Source organism: Neolamprologus multifasciatus, chromosome 3, assembly GCF_963576455.1.
Source record: "Neolamprologus multifasciatus chromosome 3, fNeoMul1.2, whole genome shotgun sequence".
Lineage (NCBI taxonomy): Eukaryota > Metazoa > Chordata > Actinopteri > Cichliformes > Cichlidae > Neolamprologus > Neolamprologus multifasciatus.
The window spans coordinates 31,630,858-31,652,787 of record NC_140441.1 but is presented as its reverse complement, the minus strand read 5'-3'; the positions used below and the strand labels follow the sequence as shown (position 1 = coordinate 31,652,787).

At 37.9% G+C, this 21,930-nt stretch overlaps 1 protein-coding gene and 1 pseudogene across 1 annotated transcript; both read left to right on the top strand.

The window, feature by feature from the left end:
- The first annotated feature begins 2,742 nt into the window (after positions 1-2,742).
- LOC146522585 (ladderlectin-like) lies at positions 2,743-6,473 on the top strand. Its single transcript, XM_085152437.1, has 6 exons — positions 2,743-2,947; positions 3,031-3,106; positions 3,709-3,818; positions 4,708-4,842; positions 5,266-5,377; positions 6,154-6,473. Exons 2-6 carry the CDS (start codon positions 3,046-3,048, stop codon positions 6,219-6,221), a joined length of 486 nt encoding a protein of 161 aa, XP_085008563.1. The 5' UTR covers positions 2,743-2,947; positions 3,031-3,045; the 3' UTR covers positions 6,222-6,473.
- A 2,388-nt stretch (positions 6,474-8,861) lies between these two features.
- Positions 8,862-11,772, top strand: LOC146522584 (GTPase IMAP family member 4-like; annotated as a pseudogene).
- The last annotated feature ends 10,158 nt before the right edge of the window (positions 11,773-21,930 follow it).

The window sequence follows — 21,930 nt, the reverse complement described above, 5'->3', positions numbered from 1 at the left end:
TCAGCACTTTGAGCATGTTTTTCTGGTTGTTTTCAAATTATTTTGCTTGCTTGCCTAACTATTGACTGATGCCAGTTTGTTTAATTAATATTTTGTTCAACTGATTACTTGTGTCTATTTAAATGGTAAATGGCCTGTATTTGTATAGCGCTTTACTAGTCCCTAAGGACCCCAAAGCGCTTTACACATTCAGTCATCCACCCATTCACACACACATTCACACACTAGTGATGGCAAGCTACATTGTAGCCACAGCCACCCTGGGGCGCACTGACAGAGGCTGCTCTCCTTGATATTTAATCAAAGAGAGCAGCTTTAAACACAAGTTAAAGTCTGAATTCTCACAAAAGGTGACTGAAACGCAGTTGATTGAAGTATGAGTTTGTCAGCATGAAGCTGCTGGTGTTTGATTGGTCGCTGTCAAAGCTGCTCATTAAAAGCACAGCATTTTTCTGACCCGATTAGATTGTCTGGTTGTTTAGTCTCAAATTCTAGTTTATCATGTTTTCCTGTAAAGCTTCTTTCTTAGAAACCTTGATGTCAGCTTCTCACACTTCTCCCCAGAGGTTTGTTTTGGTTGTTTAGTCTCTTTCTCTGCCTTCACTGAATTATAATTTTCCATAAAACCTTTCAAATATGTGTACTCCTGTGTTAAACTGAGTTTCTTGAGTCATCCCATGTTTTTTCATTAAGACATTAACCACTTTTTTTATGTCACTTCTGTCTCCAGTTTGCTTCCTTGTGATGATTATTCACGGCCTTAGTATGACTATAAACAGTGAACTACCTGCTTGGCCTTTTTCCTCAGACTCCAGTTTCAGGCATCTTTCCTTGAAAGTTTGATAGATCTGGAGCCGTTCATTAACCACGTCAATTTGATTTTGTAGGTTCTCGTCTTTTTTATGGTGCAAATCAGCTCAGTGTTTCTTCACACAGGGGCGCACTTCTTAAAATGCAATGTGCAGCATTACATGCAAGTGATGGAGCTGGAGGAACGTGTGTTTGGTATTGAGTCAGTTTTAAATCAGATTCATAGAATTTGTTACAACATCTAGGCTGTGAGATTGAGGCCGAGTTTATGTTAGATGTGGATCAGCTGCAAGTTTCTTTTGACAGGAATAGGAAGGGGGTTTGTAGCTTGTTGATATAGGTTTAGGATTCATGCTTGGGGTGTGAGAGGTCCTAGGTTCAGGTCCTGGGCGAGTTCAGAGGCTACTTGCTTTGTATGTTTTTCCTCAAAAGTATGTGCAATGTGTTTAAGTGACATGTTCGGACTGCATTATGTGACCATGGCACTTTGATAAAATGGTTTTCTATACTTGTTATTCATAGACTTCTTCTTAAATTCTTTACTGTCTTTACTCGGGGCGATCGTGGCTCAAGAGTTGGGAGTTCGTCTTGTAATCAGAAGGTTGCCGGTTCGAGCCCAGGCTCGGACAATCTCAGTCGTTGGGTCCTTGGGCAAGACACTTCACCCGTTACCTACTGGTGGTGGTCAGAAGGCCCGGTGGCGCCAGTGTCCAGCAGCCTTGCCTCTGTCAGTGCGCCCCAGGGTGGCTGTTGCTGCAATGTAGCTTGCCATCACCAGTGTGTGAATGTGTCTGTGAATGGATGTGTAAAGTGCTTTGGGGTCCTTAGGGACTAGTAAAGCGTTACAGGCCATTTACATGTTTGGTAAAATATTATCCACAAGGACAAACATTCAGCCCGAGACACCTTATGCAGTTGGAGGAAAACATAAAAAATATTATTTATATATATATACATAAAAAAAGCTAAGGAAAATGCTCAGGAGAAAGGATGAAACACTGAAAGCTTCATCTACACGACTTCTACGTGAGAAAAGATGTGGTTAGGAACCTGCAGAGGAAACGCTGGAGGTCAAAAAGGTGGGACGCACATCCCAGGTGCCCCTGACAACAAACTCAGTGGTGAAGGTCACTTAAAGAGGACCATGGGTGCACCTGTGTTGTTATCAGTGAGTTCCACCTCCACCTTGAAACTAGCAGATGAGGCTGTGTCAACAAACATCAGGTTAGGAGAGAAAAGTGTCATTTCTGTTTTGTTGCTTCAGTGGTGATGGAGGAGTGCTGATTGAGCTCTGCTCAAACTCCAAGTCCCTGTCACTGGCCAACTCTAGGGCAACAGAGCAGTAAAACAGACGGGTTTACCTGTGTGCACCATGGAAAGACTAAATATCAATACCTTGATTGTTGCTGTGATAAAGGTTCTTTATCAGTGCCTCAGATTGACAGGTACCCACCCCAGACACCCAAGTAAAACCAAAATCTCTATTGTAAGTTAAATATTTGGTCTCATTGTGCCCAGTGTTAATTGTGCTTGTCATTCTAACATTTTCTCTAATGTGCTGTTCGGGGTCTTAGGCTGATACTAATAAGGCCAATTGATTATTATCTTTAAGCCCATTTGTTTCAGCAGACGCCTGACTCCAAGCAGCTCCCAGGTGACTTGCTCTTAACACCAGTGGGTTTATATGCCCAGCAAAAACAGCAAAGTGCTTTCTTTATGGCACACAGTGATTACCTTAATAGAACCTGTTTGGATTTTAAGGTCAAACATTTGATAATAAATCGATATAGGATCAACAGTGTGATGGAAATTTTCAAGATTCAGTTTTTCTCTGTGTCAGGCTGACTTGACCGAATAAAAAGGCTCCATGGTATCATGTTTTGTCCTTATATAATCATTAAATACACAGTAGACTTAACTGTGCAAGTGACCATGGATAGATAACTTATTCTTATAAATAATTCGGTGCTCGTTATTGTTTTTAGTCAAATGCTACACAGACAGCTGGGGCACTCTGTTGTTTGACCTCTTTGCAAATTAAAAGCTTTGGTTTTATTTCAGGTTTCTTTAACACATCTCCACACTGGAAGTCTGACGCTGCAGGCTGAGACTAAAGCGGGACGATATCCTACGACAGGTGTGTTACAATCATCCTGATGATCTTCTGTGTTTTCTTCACTAAACTAACAGTCACTTTTCTTTTTCTGCTGCTGCCTGCAGATACTAAACATCACCATGAAGCTTCTGACTGTGTCTGCACTTCTCTGTGCAATGGCAGTTCTGGCCGATGCTGCTGGTGAGTATTACAGTATGTCTGCAGTATCTTGGTACATGTAAATCTTACATGCATTAATTCTGACAGATTTTAAAATTGATATTGCACCTATAAAAGCTTTTGAAACTAAATGTAACATTTTTTCTCTAAAATTTATAGTTGATCCATTTTCTGTTTTTATTCCAATCACATTTGAGCTGTTGAAAAATGCAAAAACACATCTGGAATACCTGTGCTATACCCAAACTTCAAAGTGAAACAAATGATATATATCTTATTTTACCATGAAACAGTATCCTTTCTTTTTCTGATTCCAAGTGTATGTTTGAAAAAAACAAAAAAAAACTCCACACATATTAAAAACATGTAGCAGTGTCAGCATATAATATTTTCACCCAATGTGAACAGCCTGTGGGGAAAAAAACAGCCTTGAAACAGACATCTGCTAAAATGAGACCAAACATATGTATTTAAAAATATCTTTAAATCTTAAGAAGGAAAATAATAAATTTTGGAATCCAAATCTACGTAAAATATATTGTCAATAATATAATTAGTTAATGACCAGTGTACAGTCGCATTGCTTGGCTTTACATCACACAGTGTTCTTTGTTTGTCGTCAGAGGAATGGTGTTTTGTGAAGAAACCCCCGTGCTGTTCCTCTGGTTGGACCCAGTATTATAAGCAGTGCTTCATCTATGTGTCCGAAAGCAGGACTTGGGCTGAGGCTCAGGTAATGGCAAAGATTAGAACTCATGTGTCACAGTGAATGAACCTTATAGTAATTAACTGTCTATAAACTGTGAGCTGCTAATTAATCTCACTTTAGTGTACAGTTATTTTGCAATAACAACATTATATTCAGTTTTATTTATGTAGGGCCAAATCACAACAGCAGTTGCCTTAAAGTGCTTTATATTGTAAGGTAAAGACTCTACAGTAATACATGCAGAGAAACCTCCAACAGTCAGATGAGCCCCTGCGAGAAAGCACTTGGCAACAGTGGGAAGGAAAAACTCCCCTTTAACAGGACAAAATTGCTGCCACAAATATGTTGAAGGAGGGGCAGTCATTTGCTGTGGCCAGTTGGGCTGAAGGGAAACGACAATAGTATTTATTCATCATTAGTCATTAGTCAGGATTTATGTGAAATTGTTTGTGTATGTCTTATATTTTATTATTTATCTTTTTATTTTTTTTATATTTGAAACAGTAACACTTTTTTTTGGTGATTTTGGCACATGAAAATGGAAAAAGTATTATGCATTTTTTAATGATTACAAAACATTGTTTTTGTCCAAGTAATGAAAGTTGTTGTTTTTTTTTTTTAAAGTTGAACCGCAATCATAAACAAACATCACAAACAAAAAACTAATTTTTTTTTTTTTTTTAAAAGTCAAAAATTATGTGCTGGTTTATAATAGCCATTTGAATAATGTTAATAGATTTTAAATTATGTTTATCATAATAATAATAATACTAACAACAACAACAATAATAATAATAATAATAATTATAATAATAATACAAATAACTGTCAATGATCTGCATGTTTGCCGTGGTGCGAGCTTTAAAGTTGTATTGTTTCTTTGTCAGCTTGTCTTTTTGTCTCTCCATTGCAGAAAAACTGTCAATCCATGAATGCAAACCTTGCATCTGTACACAGCCTCGAGGAATATAAGTTGATTCAGAAGGTGATATATGATGCAAGTGGTGCAGATGGACGAACATGGATTGGAGGCTCTGATGCCCAACAGGTAAACTAGGTCCAAGCTCTCAATTTCATTTTTATTTTTATTTATGTAGTGTCAAATCACAACAAGTAAAGTTAATTCTAAGGTAAAGACTCAACAACATCAGAGAAAACCCCAACGATCATATGACCCCCTATGAGCAACCGCTTTAGCAAACATGAGAAGAAAAACTCCTTTGTTATTATATACATATTATATATTAATATACTATATATTATATACAGTATTGTCATAAATTCTTATATCTATCTATCTATATAGATATGTGTGTGTGTGTGTGTGTGTGTGTGTGTGTGTGTGTGTGTGTGTGTGTGCGTGTGTGTGTGTGTGTGTGTAGATATATAGATATATCTAAATGTATAATTTGGGAGTGTAATTTGCTTTTCAGTCTATTATTGCCCTATTTTTGTTTTTTTTGCGTTCTAGGATGGTTATTGGTTTTGGATTGATGGAACAGGCTTCCAATATACAAACTGGTGTTCAGGACAGCCAAACAACTATAATGGCGGCGAGGAGTGCATGGAGATGAATTTTTCAGGTAAATCAAATAAATAATGTATAAAAAGTTGGGAGAGAGCCATAAAGAGCTGGAAATGTAACCAGAAAATTATGTTTGCAACATTTGGAACTAATTAGGTTGATTGGCAACAGATCAGTAACGTGACTGGTTATAAAAAGAGCATCTTAAAGAAAAGCAGAAGCAAAAATGGGCACATGTTCATAAATCTGCAAAATACTACATCTATAAATTGTTAAACAATTTCAGGATATTATTCTTCAACATAAAATCCAATCTGAATATTTCATCATCTACAGTATATAATAGCATCAAAAATTCAGAGAATCTGAAGAAATCTCTGTGAGGACAACATTTAACATTTAAACACTACAACTAGTGTTTCTGTTCAGGAATGCAAGTAAATAGCCGTAATGTGGCATTTTAATAAAAAATAAGCAAATTAGAAATTTGGTGGATAACAACAAAAATTATATTAGAGACTTAAAAAAAGAGTTTGCACATGCTGGTAGATTAGGCCATACAGAAGCATAAAACTTTATAATATACATCTTTATAAACATTGGAATTTATATTCTTTTTCAAGTGACAGCTTTCCAACAGTTTTGGAATTTGGGATTTAATACAAATACATTCAATCTATTTACTTTTACTACACCAGTGTTTGCATTTTGTACCATATTAAACAAAAAGTTCATTGTATTTAAAAAATAAATAAATATATAATATATAGCATATAAGTCTGGATATGTATGTGTCCATTAGAGCTATTGTTGTGTGTGTTTGTGTGTTTAAAGGTAACAAGTGTATGAATGATCTGAAGTGCAAGGTAAATCTTCCATCTGTCTGCGTTAGAAGAATGTGAGGATTCCTGGGCTGATTTGAAGACGTGGCACATCTGACAAGTCAAAAAGCCAAATAATCTCATATGTTACACGAAAGATCTTTTTTTCAGTTTACATCTTTACTTTTATTACTTGCATTGTTTAATAGGCACAAATGGAAAGTGTAATGGAAATAATGGTTTTAGTAGCATTTTATTTTCCATAATGAACTCTCCTTGATGATCTTGTGCATCATTAAAATCTTAAGCATTGAATCAAACTGGTCTCTGAGTCTTTGCTACATGTCACATTTTCATGTGTCTCCCCCCAAATTCAGCTGTAATCCCAGCTTTTTTGCACTTTTTGTGATGTAAATCTCTGTTCCATTATGTAAGGTTATAAAAGATTTGAGTCCACTTTCTCTTAGCAGAAAAAAACCCTTCTCTGTCATTATATCTTGAACATTTACAGTTTGTAACACAACAATTTGTGTTAATCGAGTGCAGATCTTACTCCAGAAAAGGACTGAAGAGGAACAGTTAAAGCTCTTCTTGGTAAATTATCCTAATGTGAAAGAGCAAGCACTTTGGTGACAGTGGGAAGGAAAAACTCCCTTTTAACAGGAAAAAACCTCCAGCAGAACCAGGCTCAGGGAGGGGCGGCCATCTGCTGCGACCAGTTGGGGTGAGAGAAGAAAGACAGGACAAAAGACATGCTGTGGAAGAGAGACAGAGGTTAATAACAAGTATAATTCAATGCAGAGAGGTCTGTTAACACGTAGTAAGTGAGAAAGGTGACTGGAAAAGAAAAACTCAATGCATCATGGGAATCCCCCGGCAGCCTACGTCTATTGCAGCATAACTAAGGGAGGATTCAGGGTCATCTGATCCAGCCTAATCTAACTATATGCTTTAGCAAAAAGGAAAGTTTTAAGCCTAATCTTAAAAGTAGAGATAGTGTCTGTCTCCTGAATCCAAACTGGAAGCTGGTTCCACAGAAGAGGGGCCTGAAAACTGAAGGCTCTCCCTCCCATTCTACTTTTAAATACTCTAGGAACAACAAGTAGGCCTGCAGAGCGAGAGCGAAGTGCTCTAATAGGGTGATATGGTACTACAAGGTCATTAAGATAAGATGGGTCCTGATTATTTAAGACCTTGTATGTGAGGAGCAGGATTTTGAATTCAATTCTGGATTTAATAGGAAGCCAATATTTTTTTTGTAAATATTTTAATGCAGGATTTTTTTTTTCTCTTTAAGTTTTTTCATGGTCCTGGGTCTTTGACATAGCGTTTAGAGTTTGTACTTTCAGCAGATATGTCCTAGTTGGTTTCCTTAGAATTATATTCAAATGCCTTCTTAACTTTGGTTATCTATTTATAGTTTCTCTATCATTTTCCTTGTTTCAGTTATCATGGCCTTCATTTGTTCTTCATATGTCATTGTTAAGTCTCCATTTCTGTATTCGATGTTTCCTCATTGTGTTTCTTACTATCTTAGGTTGGTAGTCTCTTGTCTCTTGTGTTTTGTTTTACTTTCTTTACCTTGTTTCCTTTGATTTGTTGCACCTGTGTGTTACTCACCTGTTCCCCATTCCTCTAATCAACTTCTCTGTATGTATAGCCCTTTTAAAACAAGAGTTTAAACCAACCAATTATGGATTGTGTCAAGACTTCGAGTGCAGAAAGAACAGATTTCTAAAGGCACCACTGATGCTCTGTGTGACACAAATGACAAGACAACACTATCAAAGGACAAAGGGGGACGGACGAGGAAAAGAAGAAAAAATGTTTCAGTGTTTGTTCAACCTGTCTTTTTAACTTTTTCTGTTTCCTTCTGACCTGTTTGCCTCACATTTCTGCCACATTTCCACAGATACAAACAGAAGGATAAAGATGAAACTATACTATTGAAAAGCAGAACATCAGCAGAGACAGAAAACCACACATCAACTTCCCGTAAAAGACAGACATGGCCAGGAAATACAAACACCTTGGTAAGTACATTTAAAAAAGACTAATCTATAACATATAAGAATAAAAAAAAATGCCAACACTCAGTTATTAAACCCAACATTTATTAGATTTTAACTATTATTTTTGTTTATGTCCTTGTTGGATCTCTTCCTCTAACAATTTCTCTTCATTATAGCTACATTCAATGTTTTTCTCAGCATTTGGTACAATCTGAACAAAGAGGAAATATAGGCATCAAAAATTCCTGTGAAACAATTTTGAGTTGCTTCATTGCTGCAATATGTAAAATGTATCTATGCAAAAACTTCCCCCTGTGGTTTGTTTACTGCCTGTACTTTGGGGGTTCTCCTGGTGGACGAGAGGGTTTTTTCCCTGCGCCTTTGGGTTAGGGAACAGATCCTGATTGTGGTCTGTAGTTTCATCGGAAGACAGCTCAGAGTACCCGGTCTTCTTGGAGTCCCTTTGTGGGGTGCTGGAGCATGCTCCACCTTGGGACTCTGTCGTCCTACTGGTTATCCATGAAAGCCATAATAGGTGGCAGTCTAATGCCACACTAAGTAAGGGATCTTCTATGCTCAACTTCAGCAACCTTTAGTAACATGTTCATATTTTATAGATAGGGTGCACCTCATGATAATCCCTTTCTCAAGCTTGTGCTAATACTAAAGTAATTTTCCTTGTAGAGACTTTCAGGCTAAAACTGCCGTAATGGTCAACAATGAAGTTCTTGAACCTCCTTGGGATATGGGAACGAGTCAGTGCCTCTTCGACTAGCTTATTGTGTATGGACCCATAGGCATTTATGATGCCCTGTCACCTTTGGGACAGCTCCTAGACTGAGGTGTCAATATAATCAGTTTCAGCTACATTGGTATTAATGAAATTAACAACAGGTTAAAGGGGAAACAATTAGATTCACAAACAGGAATGGTTTTACAGGTGGCAACCACCTACATTTTTCCCTCCTCATCTTTTCGGACTGTTTCTTTCAATAGTTTTGCATCTGTCAAGTGTCAATGTTACTACTGGTTGCATTGGTTAAACCAGGACCATGCAGGGTTCACACAGGTAGTCTAACTCCTCCAGGATGGCACATGGATACATTCTAAAAGTTTTGATGGGTTCCTCCTGGTCATGTTAGTGTCCTTGCTCACGTGGTGACACTATTGTAACCAGTATGTAACAAAATATATAAACAATGGGCAGATCAGAAGACTTCATGAACGACAGGAGCCCAGAGGATGGGTAACCATAATGAAAACACAACTGCAAATGATGACGCAATGGTTCAACTGTATTTGAAATTTGTGCACTGTATTGCATTTACAATAATAACCAAAATTGTGTGTGCGTGCGCAGATACCCAAAATTAAAAAAAAGAAAAGAATGTTAGACCCGGGTCTTTTAAAGTGTCAATAGGATCCAGATCAGGCCTGTTTGGTGATCTGGTGAGTTATTGGTGTGAGTTCAGTCCACGATTGATGTATGGTTTGCACTGTTTTGTCCTACCACAGTTCAGGCAACCAGACTTCAAGATTCAATTCCAAATGGGCTGTGGCTCCCCATCCATTGCAATGGAAAATTATTCTTCTTCTGCGGATTTCCACAAAGTCTGTAATCCAAAGTTCTCCGGGGAGTCTCGGCTCCTTTCTCCAACTCAAAAAACCTGACCTAAGAGTGAGGTCAGAATTACTTCAAATGAACATTGTTCACACTTAACTAACAACACTTCTGTTTAAAGTATAAAGCATGAACAAAATGTGTTTCAATTTCTAATGTTGTACAACTAATCAAATTCTAAACGTTTTCATTACATGGCAGTGTAGCTATCACCAATCATTAAAGCAATCCACACTGCTCATCAATACAACAGATAGACATACTGGTTTTTCCTTAACCTAACAACAGCTAATAAGTTCTCAACTAACATTTAACAACGGGAGTGTGCGTTTAGCTAATACCCGCTAGCTACTTGCATAGTTCCGTCACCATTAGCGTTTGTTTTTTGAAGCGAGCAACGTTAACATTTCAGGATGCCGATCAGTGGCTATAACAGTTTGGTTACTCACCAGTGCAAAGCACTTTGTACTCATAAAACTAGCTTCGGCTATCCAAATCTGGCAGCTAATCAAGCAGACACCAACAGCTTTGCTGTTTCAACAGCTACCACGTTTTCCCCACAGGTACAGCTATGGCGCGTGTGGTCTAGGCAGCCTTAGCATAAAGGAGGATAAAGGATAAAGGATAAAGGAATTGATACCAGTGCCTGGCCAGTGGTGTCAATTCCTAGAGTCTTCTCACCTGATCTAGATCCAATAGAACACCTCTGGGACGTTGTGGTCCATCTGACGCTACCTGGTTGCACCTCAAACTGACCAGGATCTAAACTTTTATTGCGAAGTAGGCACATGTAGTCTCTTCTTCCTTTATGTCATCTGTAAGATCTTAAAGTTATAATTGGTGAGTACAAAAAACATTTTTCAAAATGTTTTTTTTTTGTTCTCTTGAATACTGTAACGTATAAGAATGCATAATTTTATCAGCTCAAAACATTTCTATCTAAAAAAGAGCTGTAAATTAAGAAAACTGATATATGAATCATGATTTAAAAAGTTGAATTTGTATTTACAAATACAAATTCAACTGTCTCTATAATTGACACTCCTGGTTTCTTTGACAATCGCACGTCTGAAGAGGATCTGAGGAATTAGTTTACAAGGAGTGTCATAAAGTGTTCTCCTGGACCTCACGGTTTTCTTATTTTACTGAAAGTGGAGAGATTCACAGATCATGAAAACGAGGTTTATTACCAAAATAAAATAGTCTTTGTCTGAAGAATCTTTCAGATATGTTGTGCTTGTGTTTACTCATGGTGACAATATTTCTGAAGGAATGCAGATTGAAGAGTTTTGCAGGAGCAACAATGTCTCTGTGAGTTGTGAGACAGATGTGGTTGGCACTGCCACGTCTTTGATAACAAATACTGGTTGTTATCAAACCCGCAGCATGAATACAGAAACAGCCAGCTGCAGAGGGAAAAGCTGCTCAACACTATAAAAGAGATGGCGAGGAACAACGGCAGAGGCTGTTACACAAATGAGATGCTGCAAGAAGTGGAGAAGGCAAAACAACAAGAGGAAGAGAGAATTAGATCATTATCAACAAACATGTCACAGGAAGAAATTAGAGAGGAGGCAGAGAACAGAGTCTACAATACTCTCAAGATGGCTGCTGGTGTTACCACAGGGATGTTGTTGGGAGCACTGCTTGGTGTGCCGGGAATGATTGCAAACGTTGCTAAAATACTGAGGGCTTTAAAATACCAGTAAAAATACCAGTAGTGACAGGAGTGGCAACACAGGGAGAACTTCCAACGACTGGTGTTAAATTAGATACAGTTGCACGCCTTGCTGCTACTGCAGGAGCAATAGGTGGAGGTTGCATAGGATATCGTGAAGCCAGTGAAGCATATTCAATAATAGAGGCAGTTATGAACACAGCTGAGGCTCTTGGTGTACTAGCTGTAGAAGCGGGAAGAACTCTCACAAACCCTGATACAGAACGTGTTAATCATTTAGAAAAAGATGAACACATTTCAAGACACGTGTAATGCTCTAAACTCCTTATCATCATTTTATTACCATTTTAAAGTGTCACATTTGAACAGCACATATCTGTATTAATTCTTGATTACTTTGTTGGGCTAAGGTAAGTATTGCTTGGTTGCTTGTGAATTTCATTTGTTTGTTTGTGGTAAATGTGCTGTGATAATCCTTAATAATACATTTGTAATAATTCATGCTGCTGGGTGTGGGTTTAAATTGGTTTCATTTTTCAGTACCTGTGTATAATAAATGTAGAAAGTTTAGTTCCCCATTCCTCTAATCAACGTCTGTGTATGTAGAGCCCTTCATCCTGACATCCTTTTGTCTTCCATTATTCCTGTTTTCTCCCCCAGTGTGACTTCTGTTTGTATCCATGGACTTTGTTTTCTGTTGATGACAAAATAAAGTTTTGCCTTTGGTTTAATTCTGTCCCTGGAGTCATCAGTACATTAAAACATTAATACAGTAGCTCTCAGATACTGGAGTACCTGGAGAGAACCTGGGGATAACATCCAAACTCCACTAAGAAAGGCCCAGCCAGGCGGTCAAATTCAACTCAGGACCTTCTTGCTGTGAGGCTGTGAAATTGGATTTGGATTATGAACCATATTGCAATCAATGTTCTTATATAGTAGAATTAAAATTGCATTTTCAATCACTGGTTAGTGGCCAGTCACGTTCTTTGGTGCTAGTATAAATATTAGCTGTCATCTGAGCATCCCTCCATCGATCACCTGTTGCTGTGCGCATCCAGATCAAAACGGGATTTCTGATCACCTGACCTTCACAGCTGTCACAGGTAAGAGTCATGTGTCCCTGTTGTCCTAATTGGCCATATTTTTGTTGACTGATGCTCCTCATGTCTTTGTATAGATCACCTGCGGATTGTTTAACTGTTAATACTAATTCAACTTTGCATTACAGGAAGTCTGTGTCTGGGTGGGCGGCTGATAGCTTTACAGCGGGACCACTACTGCTTCTCTGGGCTACATTACAGAAGCGCTGCTTTGACTTTCCCTTCTAGCGTTCGGGTTTCCTTCTGCCCATTTCAGTAACTGGATGGACAGTAATTTACTTTACTTTTTTGCTGTTGACTTCATCAACAGTAAAAAAGGACAATGCTATGTTAATGCCCAACATTAACATTAGCCCTAAAAAAATAACAGAGACTAAAAAAATATTTTTGTTGCTGGAAAAAAAGTGGAGTTGGAACGAGTGCAGGAGGAAACACAATCATAGAAAAAGAAAATCAATATTATCAGCTCTTTATTTGTGACAAAAAAAAGGAAAGTAAAATGAGACCGTAACACTTTTACAGTAAATCTGAAGTGAGGGCAATGAAGTGTTGAAGATGTTATCTTGTTTGTCTTCCTCTCAACGTTTATTGTTTTCCTAACCTTGTTCCTTCACCTCGATGAAAATGTCATATAAGGAGATAGGACAGGCTTTTGAAACACAGCAAAAAAATCTGGCACATGTCAATATTTGGAAAAGAAAATCTTGGTGAATGCACACAGCATGAGAAACGAGTTAACCATTTGTAATATATGGTTTCTGATCCACTTTAGAATCTGCCAAAAACAGTGTCACTGAGATAATAACACAATCAAACCAAATTAACTGAAATTATTAAATTACTCAGTACTGGAAATATTTTTTCATAATGTACCATAACATTTACATAATAACACAGCATTTGAACATAAAGAGGTCAGTTACTAAAGCGCACACACATTAAACCAATGAATTTCATTATTTTCTTCCTGGCAGTGACAGTAACTCTATAACCCAAATGGAGTATAAATAAGAAAAAAAAAGAAAGACAAAGAATACAAAGTAATAATAAATTTACACAAACTTGACTGAAGTCATGTAAAAAGGCTATTCTGTGCAAAGTTACTGTTAATTTATGTGTAACACACTGAAAACCAGTATTATAGAAAGAGTTACAGAGAGTCTCTTGTCCGACTGATCTTTATTACCATATAAATGAAACACTTTCACAACACTGGGGGATCATCTGCAATTTAAATTTATTTTTTGTAATCATTCTAGAAAATAATAAACAAAAATCTCCTTCTCCACCAGGTGGCACCAATTGACCATAAAGTTTTGGTGAACAGCATTTCTTGTTGTTATGGTTACTCCTTCTCCCCAACAGGCTACACAGATTTCTCTCTTTCCTCACCTCTGCACAGGTTTTCAGTTGATTCACCTCAGACTTATCTATCACTGAGTAAGTGAAGGGTCAAGGTTGAAGTTCTTTGTGTTAGCTGAAAACTGAAATAGCTATTAGCGACCTGCAGGAGAGATACTAGCTGAAACTTGGACAATGTTTTAATTACACTATATGACCTCAAAATTTGAGGACCTCTTGCACCCTAAAGAACGAGCAAACCCACTACTCCAACATGCAATGCATGTACAAGACATCAGAAAAGAGAACAGTTTAAGTCTTACTTTAAACCGCAGATAGCATACATTGCCGGACTGCGGCTTGACCAAGACGGGAGGATGCTAAAGCCTTGTTGATGTCAGAGGTCAGAGGTGAAAGGCCAGACTGCTTGTTATACCTACAGTTTTGTGGCTGTGGCAGGAGAACACGGTCTTTGGCTTCTCATCCTCAAGTCCTCGTCTGTATCACTGAAAACCATATATTCAATTTAGGTTTGAACTCCTGAGAAATTTTTACTCACCAATAATTTATCTTATGATAAATTCTAATAATAAACTGTGATTTATTGGAAGAGTTGAATTTTCACTAACACAAAGATACAAAAACACATTTGAGGCATAGTTCAAACTGTATAATAACATTTATATTAGTAATTATAACAATAACATGTTATTTAGTAGTCCTGTTCATTATACTTCAAATCACTTGCATGACACAAATCTACAATTTATTCTTGTAAAATAAAATAAACAAACAGAACGTAGTTGATGTAAAACACTTTGTTCTTTCTTTCTCTCTCTCTGTGACATCAGTGTGTGTGTTTTACATTTCCACTGCTGCATTGTGATGCGATGTGGTCACACTTTTTAAAAAAAGCAGTGCACCAATGATCACAGCTACACCTACCAGGACTTTGACAGATTTTTTGGTTGTGTATTTTGTTAAAAGTCTGTAGACTCTGTGGAGAGATGTTGATAATGATGATGGTTTAGTGCACTCTTCTTGTTGTCTCTCCCAGTCTTTCAGCATCTCAGTGGTGTAGCAGCCTCCTTTATTTTCCATCAGCATGTTCTCTATTGTGTTGACCAGCTTTGTCACCTGGAACTGGTTGTTCCTGTACTCGTCCTGCTGGTTTGTCCAGTACTTATTATCTACAACGTGGCACCGACCACCACACTTTGTCTACCAAATCTTTCAAAGGTTTGTTATTTGTGATGAAACTCCTCGATGCTCATTCTGTCAGGTAACTGGTCACCATCCATGAAGACAACTGTAGAATATTTAAATACATCTGCAGAAAAACACTCCTGCAGTTTCCTGATGACAGTCGTCTCCTGCTCTGTGAATTTCTCCACTCTGAGCACAATAATGAAAGCGTGAGGACCAGGAGGGAACTTTGTGACACAGCTTTGTATCTCATGCTTCAGCTCCTGCTCTGAACGTCCTGGACTAAAAAACCAGGCGTGTCAATCAAAGTGAGATTTCTTCCAATGACAGATCCAGACTTTGCTATACAAACATTTGCTTGTGAGTCAGAAAAATTTAGGACTTTGAACTCATTCCTTCCTAATATAGTGTTAGCGAGGCTGCTCTTCCCAGCTCCAGTTTTCCCCAGCAGGATGATCCTTGTGTTTGGCACTAGAAGAAAAAAAGTTTACAATTACAACTTTTACATTTTTTTCTGACTGTAGGCCTAATTGTGGTGTTTGTATATTTTATTATTAATGGATATATGTTCAAATAATTCAGTGTTGTCATAGTTTCCTTTATTGGTTTTTGACTCCTGTTTTTAGCAGATGGTGTTACTTAGAGTGAGTAACAGTTTTGAAGCTCTGGGTTTTGGTTCCTGTTTAACTTCATATGGTGACTTTCAGTTTTTGGTTATTTAGTTTTCTTTTTTCTTTCTACTGTGTTCTGTTTTGATATGTTTTCATTTGACATCACCTTTCAAAAAACCTTTCTTAAATAATCTACTAGCCTTACTATCCCAGTGTGTTTTACTACCTACAAAGGTATTTCCACACGAATGTTAGTCAGAGATGTGTTAATCTGACAGCATAAAAAGTCAGTAAAACTAAACACCACAAAGCTGATTAATGATAAAATCAAAACCATCTAAGGTCTGACACACACACACACACACACACACACACACACACACACACACACACACACACACACACACACACACACACACACACACACACACAAAAATGAGTTAATGTAAATAATACTTGCTTTTATTATTATATGTAAAGATTGCTCCTTGGACTAAAAACACATAAAGTTGGATAAGAAAAAAAGGGATATTCCACAACAACAAAGGTTAATCAGAAAGAGGAAGCATTATTATCCCTGCAGCAACACCTTTATATCCAGTGGGCATATAACACCATGTTGGGTCAGTGTATTTTTCCCCACTATCTCTGAAGATTAACCTATTCTTTATTATTTGTTCATTCATTTTATTTTTAGTTCAATTATATAAAAAGAAAAAGCTTGTGTATTTGTAGCTTTAAATATTTATGTGAGAAACGATGCCCCAAATTAACCCACACTGTAAAACATTTTGTTTCAACTTAAAAATATGATGTAAAGCAGCGGTCCCCAACCTTTTTTGCGCCACGGACCGGTTTATGCCCGACAATATTTTCATGGACCGGCTTTTAAGGTGTTGCGGATAAATACAACAAAATAAAACTAGTACCGGTACAGAAAAAAAGAAAATTTATTCATAACACACGTGAAAAGACCAAGGAAAACAGAGTAAACGATAAAAACGATAACAAAATAACGCTGACAACTGATAAAAACCCTGAAAACCATACATTTCACACCTGAGCCTCAACTCTCGCAGCCCGGTACCAAACGACTCACGGACCGGTACCGGTCCGAGGCCCAGGGGTTGGGGACCGCTGATGTAAAGGGCTGCCTTAAAATTTTAAGTTAAGTCAAGAAATAGAGTTTGTTCTTGTAACACAACCAAATGCTATGTTGATGAAAAATCACGTTGTCTAAACTTTCGTCTTAGTTTAGTTGACTGAGATTTGTTAGCCAGTTCAACTCCTTTAATTGTCATTTTTACTTGGGAAAACCCTTTCAGCTAAATATTGTTTAAACTCTTGTCCTAGTTCAGTTGACTTGGGTTTTTTAGTTAATTGAAATACTTTAATAGTTCTTTTAACTTAGGAATCTATTTTAGCTTAACTAACAAAATCTGTTAGCTAAGTTGATTTAAGTTTATTAATTAACTGAGCTCCTTAAGGTAGCTGAGTGAACTTGTAAATCAGTTTCGTTTTAGAGTTGATTGACTGGATGTAAAGAAAAATGTGTATTGAACATCTTAAGTATTTTTGGAGCCTTCCAACATCCATTTCAGCAAAACTACCTGTTAGGTTTATCTTAGAGCTCAGGTTTAAATATCTACATTCCTTTAAATTAATTTTCTGTTGTTTACAGCAAAAAATAAAAACCCACAGATTCCATTAAAGTGTATCTGATCATTTCAGGCAGAAAGTTTGTTTTAAGAACATGACAAGACAATTACTCATGAGCACCCAACATTCAACATTTATTGTGTCATCTTAGTCATCTGAGAAACAGAAAAATCAGTGACGTAGCTCATCAGGCTCACAATCCATCAAAACTCATAGGTTGCTCCCTGTGAAACAATAAATTTGAACTTAGTCTTGAGCCCAGTTTGGGGGAAGATTAAATTCTGACCAAGACTTTAGGAGCCGTAGTGATTCTTGTGAATTGTGGTCAACAGAACCCTCACCATGGCATGATCTTATCAGACTTTCAACAGGATGAGATAAAACCTGCTTTGTTACAATTAACAACATAAAGTCTCCATTAATGTAATGTATCAACGGGACACTTGCTATTTTAGAAAAGTTATTCTTTACATTTGCAAAATTTTTAAACTTCATTGTGCTCAGTCACACCTGTTAGCATAAAACTTGAAATATTAAAATAGTACAAAACCTTTGATAAGTGACAGTAAAGATCAGTTTATAACAACTAAGACATCAAACTCTTGTATTTGTCTTCATTTACAGTTGCAACAAATTCCACAGAACCAATTGCTCTGAAAATGAGTGCATGCTTCTGAAACATTTGATAATATGGATATTTCAGAAACATTAGTTTGAGTCTGCTTAGTTGCAAAACAAAGGAAAAACTACAGACTTGCATGAGATAAGTATCTGCAGAGTCCACCATCATATTGTTGTTCACATAAGTTTCTTAAACCATGAACAAATGAGTAATTGTCTAATCTGGAATGTAAGGACTGGTCATTTAGTGACATACATACAAGTATCAAAAAACAAACAGTAAAATAAAAACTGTCCTTAACACAAAGGCAATTGTATGCTGTGAGCATACAATTACAGTTCTGCATGGCTTTCTGCAAGAGTCTGTTTCTTAGACCATGCACTAGTGAGACACACTGCCTTCCACCAATGTTCATTAGGACGTTCTGAATGACTTCAAAGATGCCCTTAAGTTCCTTTGGATAGTCTATGTTGAAGGCAAAAAGAAGACCCATCAGCATGGAAATGGCACTTGAGACATCCCTCAGATTAGACATTACTGCTGCCTCAAGGACAACCAACACATCGATGATGTCTTCTTCTTTCACCATGACAATGACAACTTTAATCCTCTTAGAAAACATGTCTTCAATACCTGTCGGCTATAAAAGGGTTCAAAGACAAAAAATAAATAAAAATAAAAATTACACAATATCCCTTGTGCTTAAGAATTCATGTTTTGTTTTTTAAAGAAGAGCCATAATGATGCCTTGGATGATGCTGATTGGCTTTGGGTAACGCTTAATAGTTGTTAAAGTTTTTTCAGAATGAGATATGCACCCCATGTTACAAATCCATTTCTTGCTTTAAACAAAGACCATGTTCATAAATAACTCAGCATGTCTTCAATTGCAGAATGCAAACAAAAATTTTTATTTAAATTTACTCATCCTAAATATTGGCTGTGCTCTAAACCAAATGTGGCTGAGAATAAATGTGCAAACTGGAGCTACACTACAAGATCAGATTGTGGCTCCACAGACAATGCTTCTTTAATCAGTAAGAGTTTATTTTTCCCCTTATATTAACAGCATGAAAAAGGAGCATATAGACATGGCTGGACAGGTTGCATAACTGGCACTGAATATCAACATCCACCTTTACCCAGCTGCCCAATGACTCTGGACCAGTAACCTTTAATTGCTTACCCAGTCTACACAGTCACTTTTCCAGGGTCCAGGGCATTTCACCAAAGTATTGTCCCCCACAGCTCTAGTAGCCACTGCAAACCCTTAAATATCCTAATATCTCTGCCATTACAATATACAATGTGAGAAATCAAACACAAAGCTGTAGTGAACAGTACATCTCACAGCTTCTGTTCTCAGAGTTAAAGTTGCAGCCTCACTGTCCTCCTGAGAGTAGAGGATCTGCTCTCTGTTGTCTGCATCAAAACGAGCATAGAAGTTGTTAAGCTCGTCTGCAAGAGATGCAGTGGGCTGAACACTGACTGTGTTGACCTTCTTGTAGTCAGTGATGCAGCGCAGTCCATTCCACAGTCGCCTGGTGTCAAAGCTGTGGTAGCTGGACTCCATTTTGTCCCTGTAGTCCTTTTTGGCCTTTTTTATGGACTTTCGGAGGTCATACCTGGCTGCTTTATAAGCATCAGCATCCCCGGAGGTAAAGGCAGAGGTCCGCACTTTTAGCTTAGCGCGAACGTCTTTATTTACCCAGGGTTTCTGATTTGGATATATGCGGACAGTGGTTTTTGTGATGATATCATCCATGCACTTTCCAATATATCCAATGACAGAGTCTGTGAGTTCATTGATGTTGCCATCAGCTGCATCCACAAATATCTGCCAGTCAGTTGTCTCAAAGCAGTCCTGCAGGACCTCCTCAGCCTCACTGTCCCATTTGTAAATAACCCTGGAAGCTGGTTTTTCCTGTTTCAGTCTTTGTCTGTATGCAGGCAGCAGCAGGAACAATGGTCTGCCTTACCAAAAGCTGGGCGGGGGAGGGGTTTGTAGCACTCTTTGAATGGAGTGTAACAGTGGTCCAATGTTTGATCACCTCTTGTGGGGAAGGAGATGTGCTGATAGTATTTGGGGAGAACCTTCTTCATGTTGGCTCTGTTGAAGTCTCCCAGCACAATAAAGGCAGCTTCTGGATTTTTGTTCTCAAGTCCAGTAATGATGTCATACAGTTCGTCCATAGCAGTAGCTTTATCAGCATGTGGAGGAATGTAAACAGCTGAGAGGAGAACTGAGCTGAACTCCCTCGGGAGGTAAAAAGGCCTGACTTTAATGGTCAGCAGCTCGAGGCTCTGAGAGCAGTAAGTTTTTAACTTTTGTTATGTAACTTTGCACTATTCACTTTTTGCTGTAACAAAATACATTTCCCATGTGTATGGCTAATAAATGTTATCTTATCTTAGTACTAGCCTTTTTATTTCAGTATATTGATCTACAGTTCTTCACCAGTTTGCTCTTGCATCCTTGCTCATTCCTACTTGGAAAGTCGACACGAGCAGAGGTTTCCGACGACAGGAGGACAGCTTATGAATGGGCCCCGGGGTCCGTCACTGTGCCCCCACTATTTCTATTCTAGATTCTCCTAAACTATAAATTACACTAATTAATACAATTTCTTTTTATTCAATCATCTTCCGGAAGAGAGAGACCCCTGCACAGCCCAAAACGCCAGTTGCAGGATCTCTAACATTAGAATCATAAACTGTGTCTCAAATAGGTATTATTTTGGTACTTTACATGTCACCGTTTCAATACAACCATTGTTTATATGGCAAAGTTCCTCTTTTCTGTCTGGCCTCCTGTATTTATTAATATACTGTACAGCTCTACACTTCCTGTTTTCAGTCAGTCAGTTTGAGTCAAAAGTGGCCTTGCTCTACAAACCTTCATTATTAAAGTACATAAAACAATATAATAAGAAAATAAGGATACTAAGATATATTAATTACATGACACTACAGACACTTAGCAAATGGATGGATAAAGGTTAGACTTTGAAGCCAAAATACTATGTACAGATGCTTAGTATATACACCAGGATTTTTATGGTGCAGTGGGAATGATAAATAATACAGGTGTATCTTTAGACAGTATTTATTGTGTGCGGATATTGTACAGCCTGGCTGCTGTCGGGATGAAGGACCTATGATAGTGCTCCGTCCTACGCCGTGGCTGTAACAGTCTGCTGCTGAAGGAGCTACTCAGGGCCTCCACAGGCTCATGCAAGGGGTGAGAGGGGTTATCGATAATGTACATTAGCTTGACTAACATCCTCCTCTTACTCACCTCTTCTAGTAGTCTAAAGAGGGGATCCCCAATCTATTAAGGTATTTCCTGTCCTTGCTGCCTTGCTTCTGTAGCTCCTGCTACTTTCCATTAGCTGCTGTTTCTGCCATATAGTTTGTTTTAGGTTCTTACATGCTTCCGATGGCTACAGCAGCAGGGACTTTATTTCTAGTTCTGAAGATTATTGACCTGTATCAGAGCGATCCGTCTCTGCTGGTGGGTGTAACTGCTCATTACAGCTCCAAGCTGCATTTGTTTCTCATTCTGATCTCAAAGGGGATCTCTGAAAACACTTCAATTGGCCCCTGGTTTGTTATGATAGTTTGTGTCACAACCAGGCGGGCAGACACAGGTAAGTGGACTCAAATGCAGACACCAAACGGAGGCATAGTGCAAACTAACAATTTATTTGGCACTCAAAAATGGCAGACCATGGAGGAGGTAAAAGAAACAAAAATGTTAATTGTGAACTAAGGGCAAGAGGGAAAACATAAACCTCTGAACATTGGCTACCTACTAACATAACGTTTCTGATTATGGTACTAAGAATCTATAGCTACAAACACACTGTGATTAGCAAGGGCTAGCAGATAAGCTTTTACCAGGAATGCTGAGAAAGTAAACAAGAATCACACTGCG